The sequence below is a fragment of the Balaenoptera musculus genome, chromosome 9 (assembly GCF_009873245.2).
Source record: "Balaenoptera musculus isolate JJ_BM4_2016_0621 chromosome 9, mBalMus1.pri.v3, whole genome shotgun sequence".
Classification (NCBI taxonomy): Eukaryota; Metazoa; Chordata; class Mammalia; order Artiodactyla; family Balaenopteridae; genus Balaenoptera; species Balaenoptera musculus.
Window position 1 is genome coordinate 15,058,002 of NC_045793.1, and position 22,944 is coordinate 15,080,945.

General features: G+C 53.1%; 1 protein-coding gene across 2 annotated transcripts; it reads right to left on the bottom strand.

The window, feature by feature from the left end:
- Nucleotides 1-1,046: 1,046 nt before the first annotated feature.
- On the bottom strand, nucleotides 1,047-20,244 carry CLEC2L (C-type lectin domain family 2 member L). Of its 2 annotated transcripts, XM_036862772.1 has the most exons (6): nucleotides 19,833-20,244; nucleotides 10,694-10,768; nucleotides 8,180-8,346; nucleotides 7,216-7,316; nucleotides 5,506-5,618; nucleotides 2,485-2,610 (listed from the first exon to the last, which is right to left on the bottom strand). In XM_036862772.1, the coding sequence occupies exons 1-5, from the start codon at nucleotides 20,020-20,022 to the stop codon at nucleotides 5,507-5,509; spliced, it is 645 nt and encodes a 214-aa protein (XP_036718667.1). In that variant the 5' UTR covers nucleotides 20,023-20,244; the 3' UTR covers nucleotides 2,485-2,610; nucleotide 5,506. The 2 variants fall into 2 exon arrangements, with proteins under 2 accessions (XP_036718666.1, XP_036718667.1); XM_036862771.1 differs by lacking the exon at nucleotides 7,216-7,316 and having other exon boundaries at nucleotides 1,047-2,610.
- Nucleotides 20,245-22,944: the final 2,700 nt, after the last annotated feature.

The window sequence follows — 22,944 nt, forward strand, 5'->3', positions numbered from 1 at the left end:
GGAATGTGTGCCACCTCCAGGCCTGGCCCCTGTCTAGTCTAGGGTAAGATATGCTATGATCACAACAAACCCAAAACCTCAGAGGCTTTCCAGGAAACTTCTCCCCCACACACTGACTTAGCATCCCAGGATGCTTCAGTCTCATGGAGCCTCCAAATCAAAAAATCACGACTGGGGAGAGGGAGAATATGGAGGAGTATGCACTGGTTCTTAAATGTTTCCACCTGGAAATGACATCTGTCACTTTTCCATGGTTAAAGCTCTGATGTCACCTGACACCTACCTTCAAACAGACCAGGAAATACAGTCCTTCCATGTACCTAGAATGAGAGGAAAGGAAAAATTCTCGGTGCATGGCAGCCACATCTACCACATTGCCTAAAACACATCCTGTGTGAGCCTCTATGTTCAAAGACCCTGGATGGAGCAATGCTTTTTCCTGTCACTGACCTGCATTAGTCTGCGGTGCAAGCCAGAAAGGGATCTTTTCTTGGGTAGGCCTCTGAAATGCGGGTATTACAAAAGCTAGCATGCTCTAAGACCCTACTCAATTTACAACATAGTGAAACAGATGATAATTTTTTTTATAATAAATTTATTTATTTTGTTTTTGGCTGTTTTGGGTCTTCGTTGCTGTATGCGAGCTTTTTTCTAGTTGCGGCGAGCGGGGGCTACTCTTTGTTGCGGTGCGCAGGCTTCTCATTGCAGTGGCTTCTCTTGTTGTGGAGCACGGGCTCTAGGCGCAAGGGCTTCAGTAGTTGTGGCACGTGGGCTCAGTAGTTGTGGCTCATGGGCCCTAGAGCACAGGCTCAGTAGTTGTGGCGAACAGGCTTAGCTGCTCCGCGGCATGTGGGATCTTCCCGGACCAGGGCTTGAACGCGTGTCCCCTGCATTGGCAGGCGGATTCTTAACCACTGAGCCACCAGGGAAGCCCAAGATGATAATTTTTAAGCACTTACTATGGGCCAGGCCCTTTGTGTGAATGGCTGGCCCTAATAGGCTCTTAACTAGTGTTCATTGTTATTACAATTTTGTCTTAGATGTGTATGTCTTTATTCAAATGGATTCTGTGCTCTAGACTACAGGACCCTAAAGCACATTGCAAAGCAGTTGAGCATCTTGTCTTTTTCTCTAAAACACCTGCAAGTTTTCATACTTTTTGTGGGCAGCTGGGCTGGCAGTACAGATTTCTGAGATCAGAGACAGCATGGTGTAGAAGGAGCACTTGAACTAGGAGTCAAGATCAGTTTAGGTCAACACATGTTTATTGAGCACCTTTAGTATGTACCAGGCGCTAGATTAAAAAGGAGCGTGAGAGTGGATCCCTGCCCTCTAGGGGCTTACACTTCTGCGTGGATGGTGGACAGGTAAACAAATAAAGCATGATACGTGCAATAATAGTATCAACAACGAATAGAGGAGCCACAAGACCTGAGGTCTAGCTCTGCCACTAGATGCGTGACCTTGGACGTGTTATTTAACCTCTCGGGGTCTCATGGATAATGAGAATGGGGTCGATAATTTCTAATCCCTGAAATTCTAACATCTACAGTTCTCAAAACCCTGTGAGGTAGGCAGGGCAGGCACGATTTCTACTTTATGTTAGAGGTGAAGCCTGGGGTCGGGGAGGTTGAGCACAGCAGCCTGAGCTACACATCTGCTTGTCGGGAGAGCTGGCCCCAGACTAGACTCGGGCAGGTCTTCTGAGTCAGGCCAAGTGTGTACCCACTCCAGGCTGAGACGTGGGATCTCTGATGGGCACGGCAGGAGGTTTTCTGGATGACCCCTGTTTGAATCTCATACTTGCTCCCGGTTTGGAGTTCTTTACAGACTAAGGAAAGAGCAGTTCCCTCCTCTACCTCCACCCCCTCCTGGTGTTAAGTACACAGCAGACAGTGGGCATTTCTGAAAACCAGGTCGTCTTTCACAGACAGCACAGTGATATTAGCATAATTATCCTGGTGACCACAGGAATCTTCAGCCGCCAGCCCCAGTCACTGAGGGACACCCTCCCCGGGCCTGGTTTCCACTCACAGCCAGCCCCTCACCCTCACCAGCTGGGCTCTGTGTATGTGCAGAATATGTTCTGGAGGTGAAGGCAGCTCTCCCTCACGGCCCGGGTGCTCCCTGTCACCTCCACTCAGGCCACCCAGTATCTACACGCTTAGGGAATGTGAGCGAGCTAACTTAGCTGAAGCAAAACAAACTAAAGAGTGCATCTTGCCGGGCCTCTAAAATCATGCCACGCCCACCAAAGCCAAAAAGACGAGCCTCTTATGATGGCCGGCCACTGCTGTCTCCCACCATGGCAAAGAGTTTCAGAGATGACATTTGGGGGCAATCTTATTGTCATATACAACAGTTTTTTTTGAGCACATGCTATGTGTGCTACAAAGAGGCCAGTGACACATAATCCCTGCTATCCAGGGGCTTATAATCAGATGCCAAGAGCGGTCAGATGACTTTAGAGATGAGTCACAGACGAAAACTTCCGACAGACTCCGGTGGTGTGAAAGGCTCAGTCTTAAGTGCTGGAGGTGTTGGGGTGAGGGAGTGGTCACTGAGGGCTGCTGCTGTCCTAGAAGGAGTCCCAGGGAGCTCGAGCTGGGCCTTGAAGGGAGAGAAGGACGAAGTCAGTATTTGCATTACCCCCTCCCTATGGGAAATTCACCTGAAAACCATACGACGACGATAAAAGTGCACAGGAAGAAACTCGCCTGTGGGCGCCCCACGTCCTCTCCCAAGGTGGCCCCTTCCACCCCTCCTCCCCTTCCGCCACCTCCTAGGCCTGTGATGTACAGCAGTAGAGCAAGTCCCTTAACTGCCCTGAGCCTGCTTCCTCATCTGTAAGGTTGTAGGAGGATTTACTAAGCAAACACTAGTGAAACCCACCAGCACGGCAACAAACGCTACCTCCCAGTGAGTCCTCCTGTAAAAACCCCCGTCCCTCCATCTTCACAAAGGCCGTCTGAGGGTGACCTGCTGTGCGTGCTCCAGCCTCCTACCCACATCCTGCCGGCTCCAGGGGTTACGCCAAGGACAGGGCTGCCGTGCGGGTTCAAATTCACCCAGGGCACAGCCGCCCAGGCTCCCAGCCAAGCATCTTCTCAACTCCAGGGGAGTGGCCTCAGAAGCGAAAATCTTCCAAAGCGGCTGAGGAGTGGGGCTGGAGGAAGGGTGGTCCCTTTTGCCTGCCCCCAACACCTCCTCCCACCCCCCCACCGTGGGGGAGCCAGCTCGAGCTCCAAGCTCCGAGCTCCGAGCTCCGAAACCAGCAGAGCGTCCGGCCTCCGTGCTGCCACCTGTGGCCGCCGGCCCCAACTGCACCCGACTCCGCGGCCCCGCCCACCCAGCCTGGCTCCGCCCACGTGGGAGGTGCGCCTGCCTCGTTGGTTTATAACCTTTGGAAGAATTCTCAACATTTCTGAAGTTTGGCGTGCCAGTGTTTTGTTTTGGTCTTCTGTTTCCGTCCTCGTAGGAGCAGATAAGAGAGCTCTTAAAACACCCATGACCTTGGGTCAGAGTTCCTCTTAGCTTTACCGGAGGTAGAATTGTTGTGCGGTCCCAGGGCAAGCCCAAGGCTAGAGAGCTCATCTGCCAGTGTACCTTGAGGCAGCAGGCTGTGGCTATTGAATGAGAACTAAGATCCCAGTGGCCCGGGTTCCTCGGTCCCTGCCCTCCCACACTGCTTCCTCCCCACCCACCTCGTGGCAGGACAGGATGAGAGCACAGCCCTACTTCTCCGCGTCCAGGACCAGTTTTGTCACCCGTGGCAGCATTACCTGCCTCAGGGTCTTTCTGAGAGAATTAAATGAGGTGCCACGTGGAAAGCAACGAGACCATCTTTGAGGGGAAGATACTGGTGAGAACTGGTGTGAGGGAGAGACGCCCTCCCACTTACCACCCCGAGCCCTGACCAACCCAAGCAGCAGTAGCGGCAGCTGACCGCTTTCTCAGTCCCCAGCCCCTCAACACACTTCCCCACAGGGGCCGGGAAGGCGGTGGGTTCCTGCCCTCCCTCCACAGGCCACACCGAATTCCCTTAGCTTCTTTACTGCACGCTCAGGCTCCACGCTGGCTTCCCCATGAAGATAAAATAGGAAACCACAAAATACCCATATTTTACTAAGTACCTGGAAAGCTTTCAAGAAGGTCAACGAAACCAAGCTGACAGTTTTGTCTGAAAACTGACAGTAAAAGGACTGAGCGGAGCAGAGCAGGACCTGTTTCCCTGTGAGCCACTTTCTGAAGATGGGCCGGGACCCGGAGTCACACACGCGGCTCCCAGGCAGGCTGGCTGTATGTCACCCGGCCACGGCTTGCTCTGGGCTCCACGTGTGTGCGTTGGAGAGGGTGGCACTGGCAGCCCCCATAGGCCCAGGGGAACCGCCAGCCTCCCCCCACCCCCGCCCCATCCCCGCCTCCTCTCCAGGCAGACCAGGGGGGAACAGGAAGGGGCCCCGGCACCTGCACAGACTCTTAACCGGCCCAACATGAATATCATCTCTTCTCCGTGGCTCATTCTCCTGCCTTCTTCACCCCATCTTCCCCTAAGGCAGAGTAAGCCATCCCTCAACTGTGTTCCAGAATGTTCTGGTGCTTTCCAAGCTGTTTCCTCTGCTCCCTGTGTGCTCCTTGGGGGATAAAGCTGTCACTCCCCATGCCTAGTGTGGTGTCTGGCACGAGGTAGGCGTGAATCAATGTTTGTCACTCTGAGTTGAATGGTAATGGAGGAACCAGATGGAGCGCACCCCTCGGACATCTAAGAATAACTCAGTGGCCTGGCAACATTAAACGGTGCCCTGAGGCCACACAGTGTGTTTTGGGCCTTGGTTCCTACACATGCCGCCTGCCACGCCGGTGCCTCTTGGTGGTGTCCCTCCAAGGATGGGCACCCGGAGACATGCCCCTCCCCCAAGCCATGATCCTGGAACAAGTGGCAGCCGACTTCTCTGGACGCCAGTCATCTCTTTAGTCCATCAGTGACCAACACGGCAGCACCACGGACACAGCAGGGGCCTGCCTGAGACCCCGGGCGAGGCAAAGACGGTGGATGCTGGGCCCAGGTGAGGGGGGCTTCCCTTCCGGCCTCCCCAGCAGCCAGGAGAGAGATGCGTGGGGAGGGGGCCCGTCTGTGTGGACAGTGCCGCAGCCCGTCAGCCTCCGGAGGAGGGAATGTTCCAGGGTAGGGCCAGGGAGGGACTTGATGGGTGACTAAGGGTGGACCTGAATTTAAGTGTGAGCCGTGTGCCCTCGTGGGCATGCGTGAGCTTGTCAGTGTGCATGTGTGGCTGGGGACAGGTGCCTGCCGTACTGCTGACTCATGGGATTTGATTGCTGAGCCACAGGACCTGCCTGGGGCCAAGGAGACCAGGGACCGAGACTCCGGGGCCTGGGGGAGCGCCCAGGGGCGGAAGGCACCCTCCTCACCGCTTCGCTTGGAGACGAGCCCGGGGCTGGCAGGTCTCGGAGGCTGGCTGCCGGGCCGCCTCTGGCCTCACCCACCTCATGTGTAGGCCATCTTGCTGCACACCCAGGGCCGGGTCATCAAACACTCCGTCGACACCAGCCTGGTGGGCTCCACGAAGACGCACTCCCCTGGGCCCGAGATGGGGAATCTGTGGCGGGGAGAGAAGAGACCGGGCACTCATGACCTGGCAGACGCGGCCCGTCACTGGGCAGCCCCGGAGGCCCTGTGACTCGTCCTTCCCTCAGGAGCGGCCTTCCGGGACAGTTGGCCCCCACAGACCCCGCTTGCGTGGCTCCCGTCACCTCCAGAGAGTGCCTCACGTCGCCTCCAGAGAGTGCCTCACGGCTCCAGCCCCCGGTGATGCCCACGGATGTTTCCGGGACGCACCCTGCACTCCTCCATCCGGCTTCGCCATCCCGTCGGGCTCAGCTCACTCATCCCAGGAACCTGGGGCCCTGTCTAGGACCACCCTCCACCCACCCACCTTCCCCACAGTGCCCTGCCTGCACCTCCTGTATCTAGCACAGGGCGGGTTCTCCCTGCCTAAAATCATCCCTTTTGAATCTCAGCACTTCTTCTTCACCTCATTTGGTCACCCTGACCTGAGCCCCCTGCCAAGGCTGGAGCTGGGGTCTCAGAGGGCATCAGAAGGACCCCAAGAGGGAGTAGGGGGGCCAGGACCACCTCGATGTCAGAGAAGCGTGGCCCCAAGGCCCGCTGGTTGCCAGGTAGTCAGCGCTCTGGGGACCCCAGCCTCCAGGGCTCCCTGGGTTCCGGGAGCAGGAAGCTTCCAGAAGGGGAGAGGTGGGAGCAGCAAGGGCAAGACTTTCTCAGCAGCTCTAAGAACAGGTCTGGGATGAGGGCAGGACAAGGAAAGAGAAGGAAAAAAAAAAAAAAAGAAGAGGCAGTGAGGACAAAGACAGGTGCAGGAGACGGGGAGAAGCCGGCACAGGGAAGGAGTTGTCACGGGCCGCAGTTCATGTCAGGTCAGCAGCTGTGCCCCCGCCCGGCTCCTCGGGCCTAGTCCTCCAGCCTTAGAGTCTACATCAGAAGCTGAGGCTCTTACTCCCCTGTGTGTGCTGCTCTGCATCTCCCTAAGCCTAAACTGCCCCTACACCCATGACTGCTGCCACCGTCGCCCCACAAACAGTCCCTGGCTTTGCACACCCACCAACCCATCACACACTGCCCACCACACCACTTGGGCCACACAAATAATACCACCACTGTACACACCACCGACACCCTCAAGAGGTGTTTTCTCTAAGGGAACCCTCCTGGTGCCCAGGGTTCAGATCCCCTTTCTCCCACAGTGACAATGTTTAGGTGGCACGTGGCTGCCCAGAACAGAGGCCCCACCTCCCACCCTCCCTTGCAGTCAGGTGTGGCCATGAAGCTAAGTTCTGGCCAACGCACAGGGATGTCCAGGGCACGTCCTCCCTTCCCCTGAGCCACACTGAGCCGTGCAGATGGACTGGGGAGCCACAAGATGGAAAGAGCCCGGGCCCTTTCCAGCAGCAGGAAGATCTGTTGCCTACGTGGAGCAGGGCCACCAAACCAGGCTGGACTTTACCAGGCAGAGAGTAGTAAAGCCATTATCATGACTGGGTCTCTGTCCCACACCCCTGACCCTAGAGGTGAGTGGCTGCAGCTAGCACAAAACCAGGTTCTTCAGGAGGTGCGGCTGGGAGGCTATGGCTTCCCCGGTCTAAGCTCCTTGGCCAGAAGATGAAGCCTCAGCTCACGTGTCCGGGTCAAACGGGTCCCCGTTGACCCAGTGGAATTCGTCCCCCACTCTGCGCAGACCAATCCAGGGCTCCCTCCTTGTGAACTTGAACATGAATTCCTGCACCAAGGAAAGAGGGAAACCTCAGAGTCAGGTGCGGTCTCCTGACTGCTCACACATCCCCAGACTAACCTCAGCTTGGAAGACTGGCTCCCAAGACGTGTAGACACGGAGAGGGTGACACCTCACTGCATCCCGAGAGTGAGGAGCTGGGGTTACAGACACCCTGCACTCACGTGGAGCTGCCTGCAATGGCTTCCAAGGGACCCGGGCTCTGGGAGTGCACCACTGGGCCAGGAAGCCTGGAACAGGGTTTGTCTCCTAGCTCAGTGGGCCAGCATGCCTGCGTTCCTCATTTTCAGGAAGCCTGGAACTGCCTACTTGATGGATTATCTGGGACACATCTCAAAGCTCAGGCTGGATGTCCTTCTACCCGCATATTCCTGGGCCTTTCTCTGCCGAAAGGAGCTATCAGACTGTGTATCAGAGACAAACAGAAGTGACTTTTAGATTTTCTGCTATTTTGGATTGCGTGAACTGTTGCCCTCAAAACCCAAAATGGCCAAGAGACCCACTAATTGTGTTTCTTTCACATTTCTAGTGATACAACTGTTTAAATGAGAGATCAGGCCCTGATTTGGACTAGTAGAAGAAGCCAACGCAATTTTTCATTTCACAAGTGCGGGTATAATTTGTAATCCTCACGCTTCAATACTGAGTCGAGCTCAGCAAACCAGCCTTGGGTGGACATAGTTGGCCTTGACAATAGCAGTGGAAACAAGAGCCCCTCGTGGACCTGCTCAGACCCCATGGAGCCCACCTGCACCCCCCACCCCAGGCTGTGCTCTGGAAACAGGTCACGGGGGACACCAGGTCCTTGGGGCATGGCTCTCCCCGAAGGTCCCCGCCCCACCGGCACGCACCAGCTCCTTCTGGCTCTGGATCACAGCCAGCGCGGCCTCGTGGCCGTGACAGTACTGCCTGCCCGTGTTCCAGTCTCTCGGTTCCTCAGAAAAGAAGTAGCATTTCCTTCCGTAGAGCAGCCAGTCCTCCGGGCAGGGCGCCTCGCACTTGATGCAGCCCTTGGAAGCTGCAGGGAAGAGGAGCGGCTCGGTATCCACCAGCACAGCGGGCCTCTGTCCGGCCCCCCAAGGATCCCACTCCGCTCCCTGCCACTCCCTCCACCTGCCTCCACTTTGGTGCCCATCAGCCACATGCCTCGGGGGAGCGCCTGTCACAGGGCCTGGCAGGTAAAAGGCTGGTGACTAAATGAGTAAGGAATTTGGGAGACTGGCAGGGACACCGCCCCGAGGGGAAGTGACAGCAGGTTAGGCCCCTGGGTTAAGCTCTCCTCTGTCTCCCCGAACTCCCCGAGGCGTGGAAACCGAGAAACTCGGACTTGGAAAGGACCTGGGGACCACGCATCCTCTCTCTCCAGCCTGGGTGGGAACCATCGGCGGGCTCGATGGGCCTGCTCTCATTGGCCACACCCTCATCAGCGAACACTGCTGAACTGCTGGAAAGATCCTTTGCAATTCTGAGTCCCAACCTGCCTTCCCATGACCTGGAACCTGTGGGTCCAGGATCTGCCTCTGGAGTGACCCGGACAGACCTGGTCTGTCTTCCACCTCCTACTTGAAGAAGGACCCCTGCCTCCCCTCTTCCAGGATTGAACAGACACTGTCCCTTCCACAATCCCTTGCAGGGGGTGCCCTCCAGACCCTTCTCCATCCTGCCTGGCTCAGTACGGTGTGCCCCCATCACCAGTAAAATGCTGCCACCAGAACAGGCTGGGACACGTCAGCTGTGGTCCACCACCCAGCAGCGATCACCGTAACCCTTCCAGCTGCTGTGGGCTTTCCAGTCTTCAGATGCTCCAATGAGAAGAATCTGTGGGTATGTGCCTATGTGCACTTTTCTGGGCAGGAGGCCCAGAACTTCCATGAGATTCTCTAAGACCCCTTGCCAAAAGGAATTCAGCCATACTGTTCAACTATTTCCCTATGATCTCTTTCTAAGCCAGGTCTCCCCTGTCCAGAACATGTGTAAATCACATTTAAATCCAAATGCAGGATCTTGTGTTTATTTCTTCCACAGTCATCTCGTTCACATTGGCTCATTTGAGTTTCTGAAGATAAATTTTAATCCTGGTTTCTTTTTCATCTGTCATATTGAGCATCCCTCTTTGAATTGTTTCACCTGCAAATTCCATAAGCATATTTTTTTGTTTGTTCTCATACAAGAGACTGACTAAAATGTAGACCAGGACAGAGCCAAGAACAAGTCCATGGTACTCAAGCCCCCAAGGGAGCTACCACCACACCAACACCAATTAATTAATGGGCACCCTGGCATTCCTGCTCAATGAGCTACAGGCCCACTTAGACTTACTGGCCATGCTTTCCCACGAGGATCTCCAGGGACTCTGTTGTGTTTTACTGCAATCTCAATATGCTATGTTTACACATTGCCCTGTCCTCCCAGCCTAGCAATAGAACAATTTAATTTGTAACAATTAGTCTAGGTGAATCCAAGCTGACCCCAGTGGTCACCACATTCTTTGCTAAGCACTCACAACTCCCTGCTTAGCCTGCATGCCCTACAAGTGAGGGTTTGGTAGGAATTGATGTTATCAGTGGATTTTCCTCCCATTTTGAGGTCTCAGGGCGCTTCTCAAAGATTAAAGACAGAGGTCCTGAAGTCGCTTTGCAAACCCTTCAGAAGCCATGACGTACTTTGACTTGAATCCATTAAAAGCAGCAAATCCCCAGGTCATATAGCCTCGCCTCCCTTACTTAATAGCAGTTTCCTCTTTTGCATTCCTCCTTCAACCCTTTCAGTCCTACCTGCCACTCTGTGTTTTTCAGGCCTCTCCGCCTTGGAATGCTCTGGTCCCTCTACCTCCTGCTCTCTAGGAAACTGTTCATTCTTCAGGGATTAGCACACGTGTCCCCCACCTCCGGGAAGCCCCCAGGCAGTAACACCTCTATCACTGGACAGGGAAGTTGATGTCATACATTTAAAAAGATCTCCAGCACTTAGCCCAGGGCCTAACACACAGCCGGGCTCAATAAATGTTTGTTGAGTGAGTGAATGAGATCTTTAAGGCCCTTAACCCCAAACCATCTCCTTCAAGAAGCATTACGTTGACTACCACACACCAAGTTTGTTCCGCGTTCCCGAAGCATTTTTGTGATCGTACCTAAGTTAACATCTCCACTTCCGCTGCATGGCTTAGCAAAGAGGACGGGTATAGTCGATGTGTGAATGTACTATTTTAGGCTAAAATCTCATCTAGAACCAACACTCTATTTCCTATTTACTTTGACCCCACAGAATTGGCGGTATGTCTGGAACCTTTCTTTACCTAATCAGACATGCTTTTGACAAGGTGTGTAGGAACTGAACCGCATAAATGCTCTGACATCCATGCTCACCCAATATGCTCATCACCACCAGGATGGCGAACAGAAGCACTGCGATGGCCCCCAGCAGGAGACGCGTGGTGGTGTCTGAGGAGAGAGAAAGGGGTTGATTACCTGGCACGTCCCCACCACCCACCCCCACCTCCAGCCCCAAGTCCTGATAGTGAGAAACTCTGGGGCTGTGTTTGAACAAGCCCTCCAGGAGATTCTGATGCTGAAGTCTGAGGTGCCATTCGAAAGCACGGGTCTGTCTGATTCTGCGATCCCCCTGCTTAAAAACCCTGCCTCCGGGGCTACGCACTTGAACTCCTTCTGTGGCTGTCGACGCTTTCCAATCTTTCATCTCCTGCTGCTTCTCTACCTCATCCCTGGTTTCAGCCAGACGGACTCCTTGAAATACCCCAGTCCGTCCTCACAGCCCTTCAGCTGGGTCTTTGCTCCCAAATTTCTCCTCCTCCACTGCAGTCTCTTGAAATCCTGCCCCACACCCTCCATTCTCTCCACGAAAGCTTTCCTGATCCTCTGGCTTCTCCCTTTTAAATTTATATTTATTGTTCTCACCTAAAATTTTAATTTGATGTTTAATGAAAGAACCCTTTTAGACTTCAGGCACAGGATCTTTGAAAGTTTTTTTGTGATAAAATATACATAACATAAAAGTTGCCATCTTAACCATTTTTAAGTGTGCAATTTGTGGCATTAATTATATTCACAGTGTTGTGCACTGTGAATTTGCAAAATTCCACTATTTGCAAAATGTTTTCATGACCCCAAACAGAAACTCTGTACCAATTAAGCATTAACGCCTCATTCCCACCTCCCTCCAGCCCCTGATAACCTCTAATCTACTCTCTGTCTCTATAAATTCACCTATTCTAGGAACCTCATGTAGGTGGAATCATGCAATATCTGTCCTTTTGGGTCTGACTTCTTTCACTTAACATAATGTTTTCAAGGTTCATCCATGTTGTAGCACATATCAGAATTTCATTCCTTTTTTATGGCTGAATAATATTCCATTGTATAATTATATACATTTTGTTTATCCATCCATCCATCCATTGACGGACACTTGGGCTGTTTCCATCTTTTGGTTATTATGAATAATGCTGCTATGAACATTGGCAAATATCTGTTTGAGTCCCTGTTTTCAATTCTTTTGGGTATATACCTAGGAGTGGAATTGCTGGATCATATTGTAATTCTACATTTAACTTTTTGAGGAACCACCAAACTGTTTTCCACTGCTGCTGCACCATTTTGCATCCTACCAGCAATGCCAACGCACAAGTGTTCTAATTTCTCCATCTCTTCACCAACACTTGTTAGTTTCCATTTTTGTTTGTTATAGCCATCCTAGTAGGTGAGTACTCCCTTTTTATTTTTAACCATTTTTAAAACCTTTTAAAAGTTATATATGTGCATAGATGAAAGAAGTGTCTCCACAGCCTAGTGCTGGGCTGTCCACCATTACTCACCCATGACGAGCTAAATACCAAAATTGAGAGGAAGTATCTAGAAACTTTTACAGCAGTTCAGCATTGCTGTGACGTCCAAGTGCCTGATACTGTTTCTAGTAATTTGTCTGTATTGTACTTCACAACAAATTGGTAAAAGAAACCTGGTCCTTTATCAAGGATTTGAAAAGCAACAGATCTGAAGTCAAGAAATTCTACCAGGCTTCACTAAACAAACTAACAACCAAACAGAACATTGCCTCTTCCACAGAGGCAACTATTTCCAACCCTTTTAGCTAATTCTTTTGGTATTTACCTCCAAATCTCTAAAAGCTTTGCGTATGTCAATACTTTTTGACTTCTCTATTTAAGACACTACTTATTGACTTCCCACAATAATGAGGAAGATTTAATTCTCTGCATTACTATCCCCACCCTGACCACTCACACACTACCTGCTCTCTCAACATCATAGTTTGGGTTAGACTGATAATTAGGTGTTCTTTTCGTATGGCAATGTAAATGCTACTCCCAGGAAAGCTATGCAGTGTATTATGATCTTTATTTCTACACAACTTCTTGTTTCCCTGTAATTAATCATTTTCCTTTGCTTACACTTCTGTGTGCTCATCATTATTTCCACTTCAAAACTCCTTTAAGCTGATGAGGCAAAATCAGGAATTCTACTTCACCTTTGACTTAGTCTGCACAGGCTGCTCTAACAAAAACCATAGACTGGGTGCTGAAACAACAGACACTTCTCTCTCACAATTCTGGAGGCAAGGAAGTCCAAGATCAAGGTACCAGCAGATTCCATTCTTGGTGAGGGCCCCCAGGATGGGATTAGTGCCCTTATTAGAAAAGGAAGAGCCACCAGAGAGGAGGGAGGAAGCTCTCATATCCACTGTCTCTTTGCCTTTGCTATTTCCTGAAGATTTTTTTCAACTTTATCTTCCCACTCGCTACTGAATCTTTTATTTCTACAATTATTTTTAACTGCTAAGGTTTTTTTGGGTTTGTTGCTGCTGTTCCCTGAATACTCCCTCTTAAAGCGTCCTGTTCTTATTTTAATGATGCAAAATTTTCTCTTATCTCTCTGAGGATATTACTGATAGTTTTTTAGGTTTTTTTTGGGGGGGAGGAGGGGGGCTCCGGAGGGGGTGGGGGAGAGGTGGGCAGAAAGTTTCATCTGTATAATCTCTGTTTTCTCCAAACTGCTTTTTTTTCCTGTTCATTTGTTTTGATCTCTAGCTTCCATGTCAGAGACTTTCCTCAGATGTCTGGAGATCCTTGGTTATTTGTTCATGATTAAGGCAGGAGGAATAAGACTTCACTGGCACCTCTGAGACAGGAAGAGGGGCTTATTAACTGTGAGGGTCGTGGCAGAGTGACGGGCTGGTCCTCAAGGCTGTCTGTTTGTTGACCTCCTTGGGTTTTTCCTCTTGGGAAATAGTGTCCCTGGAGACTGCTCTTCTGTTTTGCCTGCTGGAGGGTGTAGGCTTGGCTGGGAAAAGAGGCTAGGAGGCCATCCTGAGCCCTCAATACATAAATGTCGCCTTAACTGCTTGCTCTCAAATGTGTTGGTGTCCGGAGGCCCTCTCTCCCCAAGGAAGAGGGCTGGGGATGGGCTCACAGAGTGCGGAGAGGACTTGGGGATCTGAAGTCTTCCTAACAAGTGTTCACCCAGCCCTCCTGATTTCAGCTCCCTCTTCACTCACGGCCGTGCTGACTGGTGCCCCGGTCTGTGCGCTGTGGGGTTCCTGTTTGTGACACAGGTTGCTCCTCTGCTTCCTGAACTTTCACAGGCCAGTGGATTCAGTGTCAGTTACACCATCATTGATCCCTATGTGTTTGTTTGTTTAATTAATTAATTTATTTATTTATTTTTGGCTGCGTTGGGTCTTCGTTGCTGCGCGCGGGCTTTCTCTAGTTGCAGCGAGCGGGGGCTACTCTACGTTACGGTGCACAGGCTTCTCATTGCGGTGGCTTCTCTTGTTGCGGAGCACGGGCTCTAGGCACGTGGGCTTCAGCAGTTGTGGCACGCGGGCTCTAGAGCACAGGCTCAGTAGTTGTGGCGCACAGGCTTAGTTGCTCCGCGGCATGTGGGATCTTCCCAGACCAGGGCTCGAACCTGTGTCCCCTGCATTGGCAGGCGGATTCTTAACCACTGCGCCACCAGGGAAGCCCCTCGTTGCTATTGTTTTGTCTCCTGTTCTTGTTATCCTTGTGACCTTTTAAAAATCCCTTTACTGTTGTATTAATGAGCTTTGGAAGGGAAAGAAAATAAACGCATATATTCAGTCTGCCATATTTACTTGCAAGTCCAACAAACATCCGGGAGTCCTTCCTATGAGCACGGTCTATACTGGCAAGTGACCAGGAGTCCAGAGGTGGGTGGCTTCCGGCATGGTAAGAACAGAGGCTCACGCCTGCCCTCAAGGGCTGGGCTCCTTCTGTATCTGCTCTGCTGTCCTCAGGGGCAGCTTGTTGTAAGACTAATCCCCTTGAGCTGTGTATGAATCCTGCCTTTCCCTTCTTTATTTTTTTTTATTTTTTATTTATTTATTTATTTTGGCTGCACTGGGTCTTTGTTGCAGCTCACGCGGGCTTAGTTGCGGTATGTGGGATCTTAGTTCCCCAACCAGGGATCGAACCCAGGCCCCCTGCATTGGGAGTGCAGAGTCTTAACCACTGGACCACTAGGGAAGTCCCTCCTTTCCCTTCTTTAAATGCCTCTAGATCCTCTTCTATAACCCTGGCACCACAATGAGAGCCTAGCATCGTAAGCCACTTCACGTGGGTTCAGATCCCAGCTCTGCCACTTTTTAGTGGCAAAGCTACTTAGCTTCTATTTTATTTCATTTTCCTCGTCTTTCAAATGAAGTCATGATAGTGTCTCCCTCTTAGAATTTTCTGAGAATTCAACATATAGGGCTTAGAGCAATGCCTGGCATGGTAAGCTCTCCTTCAGTGTTAGCAATTACCATCATGATGATTATCGGCCCATGGGCTCCTTTAGGGTAAGGGCTGTGCTTTACTCATGTTTGGGTTCCCTATAACAGGGCTCGGTCATTGCCTTGCATGTTACGGAGCACCCACTGATACTAAAAAACACAAAGGGAATCTAGCTGCCCTGAATGACAGTGCCCTTGGCCATGCGGATATACACCTGCTCTCAGGGAAAGGAGAGTCTGTGCCTGTGTCTCCAGCATCACCAGAACTGAGGACTCTCTTCATCCTTGCATGGGGATAACTGCTCTGGATGCGGCACTGTGGACAGAGAGAGGGTGTGCTACAGAGTCTGACTCCTTGTTCACTCTCGAGGACAGCTGTGGGGCTGCACAAGCCAAAACAATGTTGCATTCGTTTCCTGGGTTGACGTAACAAAGCACCACAAAGCAGGTGGCTTAGAACACCAGAAATGTGTTGTCTCACAGTTCTGGAGGCTAGAAGTCCACAATCAAGTTGTCAGCAGGGCCGTGCTCCCTCTGAGACCTGTAGGGAAGTCCTTCCTTGCTTTGTCCTCGTTTATGCTCCTTGGCTGGTTGCAGCTGCATCACTGCAGCCTCTGCCTTCATCGTCACATCCTTCTCCCTGTGTGTCTCTTTGTCTTCACGTGACCACCTCTTATAAGGACACCAGTCATATTGGGTTAGGAGCCCACCCTGCTCCAGTATGCCCCCATCTGAACTAATTACAACTGCAATGACCGTATTTCCAAATAAGGGCAGATTCTGCGGTACTGGGGAGTTAGGACTTCAACATATCTCTTTGGGGGGGAAACAATTCAAGCCATAACAAATGTCTAACTCAGCAATCCTTCCTTCTATGCAATGGCCCTATTAGATGGAGTTTGAGGGTGCAGTTTATTTATGTTATAAATGTATATGACTTAGCCTAATGTTAGAAGGAACAACTGAGAAAAACCTGGCTCCCAAGCCCAGACAAATCTCCCAACACCCGCATATCCACAGCGCAAAAGAGAATCATAGCTGACATCTCTAAGTTGCCAGGGCCACAGCCTGGAAAGCATACTCTTGACTGTCACAAACTATCAAATGTAGAGTTTGGTAATTTTTAAATTTTTAAGAGGCTTTGCTAAATGCATGTGTGTGGTTTTGAGCAGGAAGTTGTGGGTTTATGTCTTATCAAGAAACTTTCAACATTAAAAATTCAGAATTGGTGAGCACTGGAAAATCTATAGCCTGAGATTTGCAGAATCACTCTGTCCCCACTCCTGTACCCCTAGGCTGCTTTTCCTCACCCTCCCTAACCCAATGCCAGAAACATTCCCATCTCCAGTCACCTCCAGTCTTTCCAGAACCCAGGCGGGAGCTCTGGATCACTTTTCCAGCCTGTCCCCCAAGGCTGAGGATGGAAGGAAAGGTTAATATCCACAGGGAGAGGACTCAATCAGGAGAATTTCTGTTTGGCTTCCTATTTATAAAGCTAACTGTTCATCGAAGGAAAGTCTTAAAGACCTGGGCTCTAATCCCAGCTTCAGATTTAAGATGTTTTCCACGTCACTTAACCTGTGAAGAGGAAAAAGCATCTGCTGGAGGTGGCAGGGTTGTCTGAGGAGCGCAGGGACGAGAGCTACATGCGTCAGAAGCACAATTTGATTCTCTCCAATTAGCCTCACCAAGCCGCATGTTGGTCAGCTCAGGACAGAGTGAGAGTTTTCACATCAGAGGGCCTCGTGGCAAACCCGATGGGATTTCACGTGTGAGAGAGCAACGTGCATTGTTGGGCAAGATACTTAGCCTCTCCGAGTCTCAGTTTCCTCATATATAAAATAGGTACAACACCCACCAAGCCCCTGCAAGGGCAGATGTGAGGGTTAAACAAGACAGCTATTGAGAAAGCCCCAGCACGGGACTGGCACTTTGTAGGTGCTTGATAAATATTCGGTACGTGGTAATAAAGGAGCACAGGCCCCCTAAGGGTTCAGCTTGGTCAAATCAAGAAGTCTCAAGACAGATGCTTGGCTAAGCAAGGGCTGCAAAACCCCTTGGCCCCCAGGCCTGGCAGACCCCTCATCCCATCACGGGTGTTTCTCAGGGTCTGCAGACTGGGCCCATTATGAGGACTTCAGTTTGGGGTGGGGAGTGGACTCAAAGTAGGCAGACGAGCAGTCAAAGGATTTCAGCTGAGCAGTTGGTCACACACTTTCCCTGGGTTCCCTCATCAGGGACGCCGGGCTCTAGGGACTGGGGAAAGGGATCACCTGCACACAGCCTACACCCCAGCACCTTGGTCCGTGTAGTCCAGAGAGGCAGACATCCTCATCTTGCTTAGCAGATGAAGAAACTGAGGCTCAGACAAGTTTGAAAACCTGCCAGCCCGCTGGCAGTGGAAGGATCTGGCTCAGGCTTACCCAGCTCCAGAATCCGTGCTCTTTGCACTGCACCAGGCTGCCTCAGCCCCTGTCCTGTGATTTCTGCAAGGGCAGGGATGTTCCCAGTGCCTAGAGCTGCGCTGGAACAGTGGGGCCTCCAGGAGTGTTTGTGGGAGGTGAGGAAGAGTGAGTGAATGTGGGGGGGAATCAGCACACGGCAGGACCTTGGAGAGCACCGTCGTGGTCCGAGAGCTCCCCTCTCCCCGCAGGAGACGCGGAGCCCAGGGAACACCCAGGAGATGCTCAGGGGACCAGTGGAGGGGAGGCCCCTGGCAGGGACACAGACTCCACAGCCTAAAACTCCTGTGGGAAAAGGCCCACAGGCTCCAGATGCTGAGCCTCCAAGGTCCACAGGCACCAGGGTGGGGCTGCTCCTGGTGGACCGTGGGAACGAGGGCAGGGGCCAGAGGTGCCACGAGACACAGAGCCAGGCCAGGCTGGGAGCCATGCCCAGACAGGCGAGACGAGGCTGGGCCACAGGTGGGCACTGAGCACACAGTGGGCTAGACTCCACAGGGCCTGGAAGAGCCAGTGTCCTGAGAGACCCCCTGGGCCATTTCCTGCCAGGTGTGCGGCTTCTTTTTCAGCCTAACTTGCAGGTGGTCGGCCTAGCCGTGGTTGGAAGTAGGAAGCAGAAGGGGCCAAGGTCAGGAGGGGGGTAGGATGGGAGCCAGCCAGCCGGGGGCACTGAAAGAGGCCGCACCACCCCTGAAGTGGCCCCTAAGCACTGGGGGTTGGAATGAGGTTAGGGTGGCTCCCGGAGAAATGCTTATGAATGAACGAGTGGAGAAATACAGGCAAGAGGAGTGAGCAACTTCAAGAAATAACTTGGGCAGGAGGGAAGCAGGGGGTCACAGGCAAATCTAACAGTGAGCCCGAAGATGCATGACAAAGAGAGGGTTTGTCTACCTTTATTCAGCTCAGCTCTCCTCAGCCCGAAGGTCCTCTGCAATGGCTCTCCTACACTGAGTTCCAACATCTTTGCCTCCTTTGTCCCAAATCACCATCCAGGTGTCCAGCTTTCCCCTCAGAGTCTGCACAGCCCCTCCTCAGGCCATCCGTGTCCCCTGGCCTACCAGCCTTTGGGTCAAATGCCGACAGAACTGTCCCCACGTCTCCCTCCTTGGCCAGGCACCTGCCCTGGCTGGCGCTGGTTATGTCCCTCCCCTGACCACGGCCCCGCCTTCCTCACTGACCTGGCCTTGGTCTGACCCCTCTGGGCCACCACCACTTTTCCAGGGGCCACCCACTGTCTCATTCTATGCTTCAAATCTCTCAACAGCCGCTTCAGACAAAGTCCAAACACTTTGGCAAGGCCTGGCTGGCCATTCACGGTCTGGGCCCTCCAGACTCCTCTCTTCTCACCGCGCCCCACCCCGATCCTGGTATTCTGGAGGTCAGTTCCCCACAAGGGACAGGCGAGTTCTCGCCACTTGATCCCTGAACATGTCACTCCTCGAGCCTGGTGCACCCATCTTTCTCTTTCCACACCTCCTAAGAGGTCACCTACTCCAGGAAGCCCTCCTTTTCTGACACTCCTTCCCTAATGGTTGGGTGATCCAGGTCCTGGGCTTCCCTAGTTGATGCCGTCGAGGCAGGTCCTCGGCCTTTGGACTCCAGGTGTCCAGAATACTGAGAAACGTCCGGAGAACCAGCCCTCTGGCCAGCTCCAGCACCTCCCACACCACACAAGTGGCCACACAAGTTGACTGAAAGAACTCATGAACTTGATTGAAATCTGTCTTCCACTTTGTTGACCGCCCCCTTGGCCAGTCAGGGGTCAGGCCGTGAGCCCCTCTGACTGCAAGAGGTAGGTGGGACCCCCGACTTGCAAGGAAGGCCCTCTGGCCGATTCTCCCTCCCGGCACCACCAGCGCCCCATCCCCCAACCCCCTTCTCACGGGGCATTAGCACTGTGTCGGGGTCCACAGCTTTTGTCACTTTGCCCAAAGTACTTTCACTGCTAGAGAGTCAAGCCACTCTCTCAATATGCCGATCGGGTGAGTGCCGGACGGTAACTGTCCCCCTTCACTCATAAGGAAACAGGCTCAGAGAGTGAAACCTGCTCCCAAGGTCAAAGAGGGAGTTAGCTGCAGACACAGGGTCAAGGCTGTGCTATAGGTGGTCCCCAGTTACCTGTTCCCCACCGCCCCACAATGTGGCATCTGATGCCCTGGCAATCCTCCGGCTTCCGGAGTCGCGCTCCCCGCTCTCCCCACCGGGAGACCGGCCAAGGTGACTCTGTCCCGCCTCCCGGGTCCCGGGGCCGGGGGATGGAGGGCCGCTAGGCGCTTACCCTCTAAGGCCGCTTTCCAGCTGGTGCTGCCCTCGTAGCCCGACCCCGATCGCCGCAGCAGCCCCTCGGGACCGCGGCCCTCCGCTTCGGCGGGCGAGCGCAGCCTGGGCGCGGCGGGGGCGGCCGCGGGACGGACGGCGGGGGGCGGCGGCGGCCGGGCCCGCGCGGGGGGCTCCCGGGCCGGCTCCATGCCTGGCGCTCCGCCGCGCCGCGACCGCGCTCCTGTGCCGAGGTGCGGGGCCCGGCCCGACGCGCACTCGGCGCTCCGCGCGCCCTGCGGGCCCCCCAGGCCGGCCTCGGGTGGCGAGGGTCGGGGCTGGCGCAGGCCGAGGCTGAGCCCGGCTCCCCGCGCCGGACCCGCTGCGCCCGGCGGCCGCCACCGCCTGGGTCCCCGCGCGCCGCGCCTGCCCCGCCGAGCCGCAGCCTCCGCGCAGAGCCGGGGCGCGGGAGGAGGAGCGCGGGGAGGTGCGGCGGGGCGGGGGCAGGGAGGGAGGAGGCTCCGGGCGCGCGGGGACCCACAGCCCCGCCCCCCGGCCTCCCGCCCCCTCGGCAGGAGTCCAGATGCTGCGGAGCCGGGAGCGCGGATCCTGGAGCCGGGAGCCCTGGCTTCCAATCCAGGTCCACCTGCCAGCCTCCTGCTTGTCCTCTGTTAAAACGGGAATCAAATTCACGCGGCTCAAGGAAGATGAGGGGCTTTCCTCCGGGCTACCCTGGAGCCAGAGCAGAGGGGTGAGGGCAGTGTCTTCGGCGCCTACTCTTGGCCGATGAAAGAAACGACAGAATCGGCGGGCATGAGAGAGCAAAGTGACGATGGGACGCAAGGAGCAACATTTCAGATTCAGTTAACATTGATGGAGCATCTAGTAAGTGCCAGAGGGTTTTACACACATGAACTGACAGCACCCCCAGTTTAGGATGAGGGCTGGAATTAGAGAGGTCAAGGGCATTGCTGAAGGCGGCACCACACAAGCGCACGGTTGGCTGGTTTTCTGACTCCCAGGCCAGGGCTCCCTCGATGGTCGGGCACTCTTTCCGTGGCTGACCCCGGGCCACCTCAGGCTCCACGCCCAGGCCTGCATTTCCTTCTCCAGTCCCAATCCCACGTCTGCTTCCTCTCTCAGCCTATGATTCCTCATCCCCAACCTTCCTGCTCTCTCCCCCACCACCAGATCCAATCAGGTACCGAGTCCTGTGAATTCTCCCTTTCAGAGGCTCCCTTGTCACAGCCACTCGCCGAGTGCAAGTCCATTTCATCTCTTGTCTGACCGCAGCCTCAGTCTCCTTACGGTCTCCCTCGACTCTTGCTTCCTCCTGTTTCAGCACCAGAGGCATCTTCCTAAAATGTGAACCTCACCAGTCCTTCAGGGCCCCCTCCACCTGTGGGCTTGGTCCAACTTCTTACAAGGCTACAAAGGTCCCTCATGTCTTAGCCCTGCTCCTAGTTCAGGCTTCATCTCCTTCTACCCCTTCTCTGCTGGCCCCAGACACACCCAACTGTGTTCTGTCTTTCCTCCAGGCCAGGGAACATTCTCTCCCCTCTGCCTGGAATACGTTTCCTCTTGGTCCTTCTCATCCCAACCTGTAGCCCCCTCACACACCAGTTTGCCCACGTAACGTCTGCTAATGCTTCAGATCACACATCCTCTAGGATGCTGCATTCGTTTGGATTCGATTCGGCAGACTGTAAGAGAGGACCCCAAGAACAAAGGCTTAAACTAGAAAGTCCAATAAAAGAAGTCTGGAGCTGGTCAGCCCAGGAGTGGGCTGAGCTCCGAGGTCATCAGGACCCAGTCTTGTTCCCCTGGGCAGTGTTTTTACCACCTTCTAACACACTCCGTGTTCCTGTCTCTAGAGCTCCATCCCAGGTAAACCTGGGTCCTCCTGTGTCTCAGGATACAGGCTCCTTTTCTTAGGGTTAGATAATAGGAATGAGTCCTGCCCACAGACTCAGAGGTTGGGGGAAAATTTTTTCCTTTTCCTTTAAATCAACTTAATTGTAACTTCAGGTTACCATCCACTAATGTGGTAGCAAATTCCAGCTCATTTTTAAAATTGAGATAAAATTCACATAACATAAAATTCACCATTTTAACCATTCTAAAGTCTACAATTCAGTGTCTTTTAGTACATTCATAATGTATTCACAACATAGTGCAACCATCATCACTATCTAATTCCAGAACATTTTCACCACCCTAAAAAGAAACCTGGTACCCATCAAGCAGTCACTCCTCATCTCCCTCTCCTCCAGCCCCTGTCAACCACTAATCTGCTTTCTGTCTCTATGAATTTGCCTATTCTGGATATTTTATATCACTGGAATCCTACATTATGTGGCCTTTCGTGCCTGGCTCCTTTCACTTAGCACATTTTTGAGGGGCATCTGTGTTATAGCATACGTCAGTCCTTCATTCCTTTTCATCTCAGTCTGTTTTGAAGGCTGTTGTCCTTCCAAGGTTGTATCAGAGTCCCTGAGGCTTATGAGGGAAATCCTGCCTGGCACCTGTCCTCCAAGCCAGGCAGGCCCTGCTTCCTGGCTTTCCTGGGATATGGAGTCTTTGCTGGAACTGGGGCTCTGGGGCCAGAGCTGCCTCTCCTGGCCACCCAGCCATGTGGCTCCAGAAGGCTCTCATGGAGTGGTAGTGACCCTGCTGCCCTGGAGGAGTCCCCAGACCTCTCTGCCCTTCCCGGGCAGGGGCCCGCCCTCCTCACCTCACCACTTCTCCAAGGGCTCCCTCTCTCCAGGACACCCCATCATCTCTTCAGTGGCCTTAGGTTTTTAGTACAGATCAGCTTCATTTTCAGGCTGCCTTGCTCTCTGCCCCACCACAATTATTAAGGCAAAGACATACAAAGCCTGGCAAATTGCTTACAATTAGGAAATATGTAGAGAGCCAAACAAAAATTTCATTAGAATAGGTTATCCTACTACCTGCCGGAGTGTCATGGTTGGCTCTGCGTCCCCACATGCACTGAGCAGTTCTGGAACGTTGGTGTTTACTAGACCAGGAGGGCACAGAGTTGCGAACCCAAATGTGCAGGGGCAGACATTTGAAGGAAGGAAGGAAGGAGTAAATCCTACCAGTGGGGGCTGTGGAGGACCCCCTCCCTC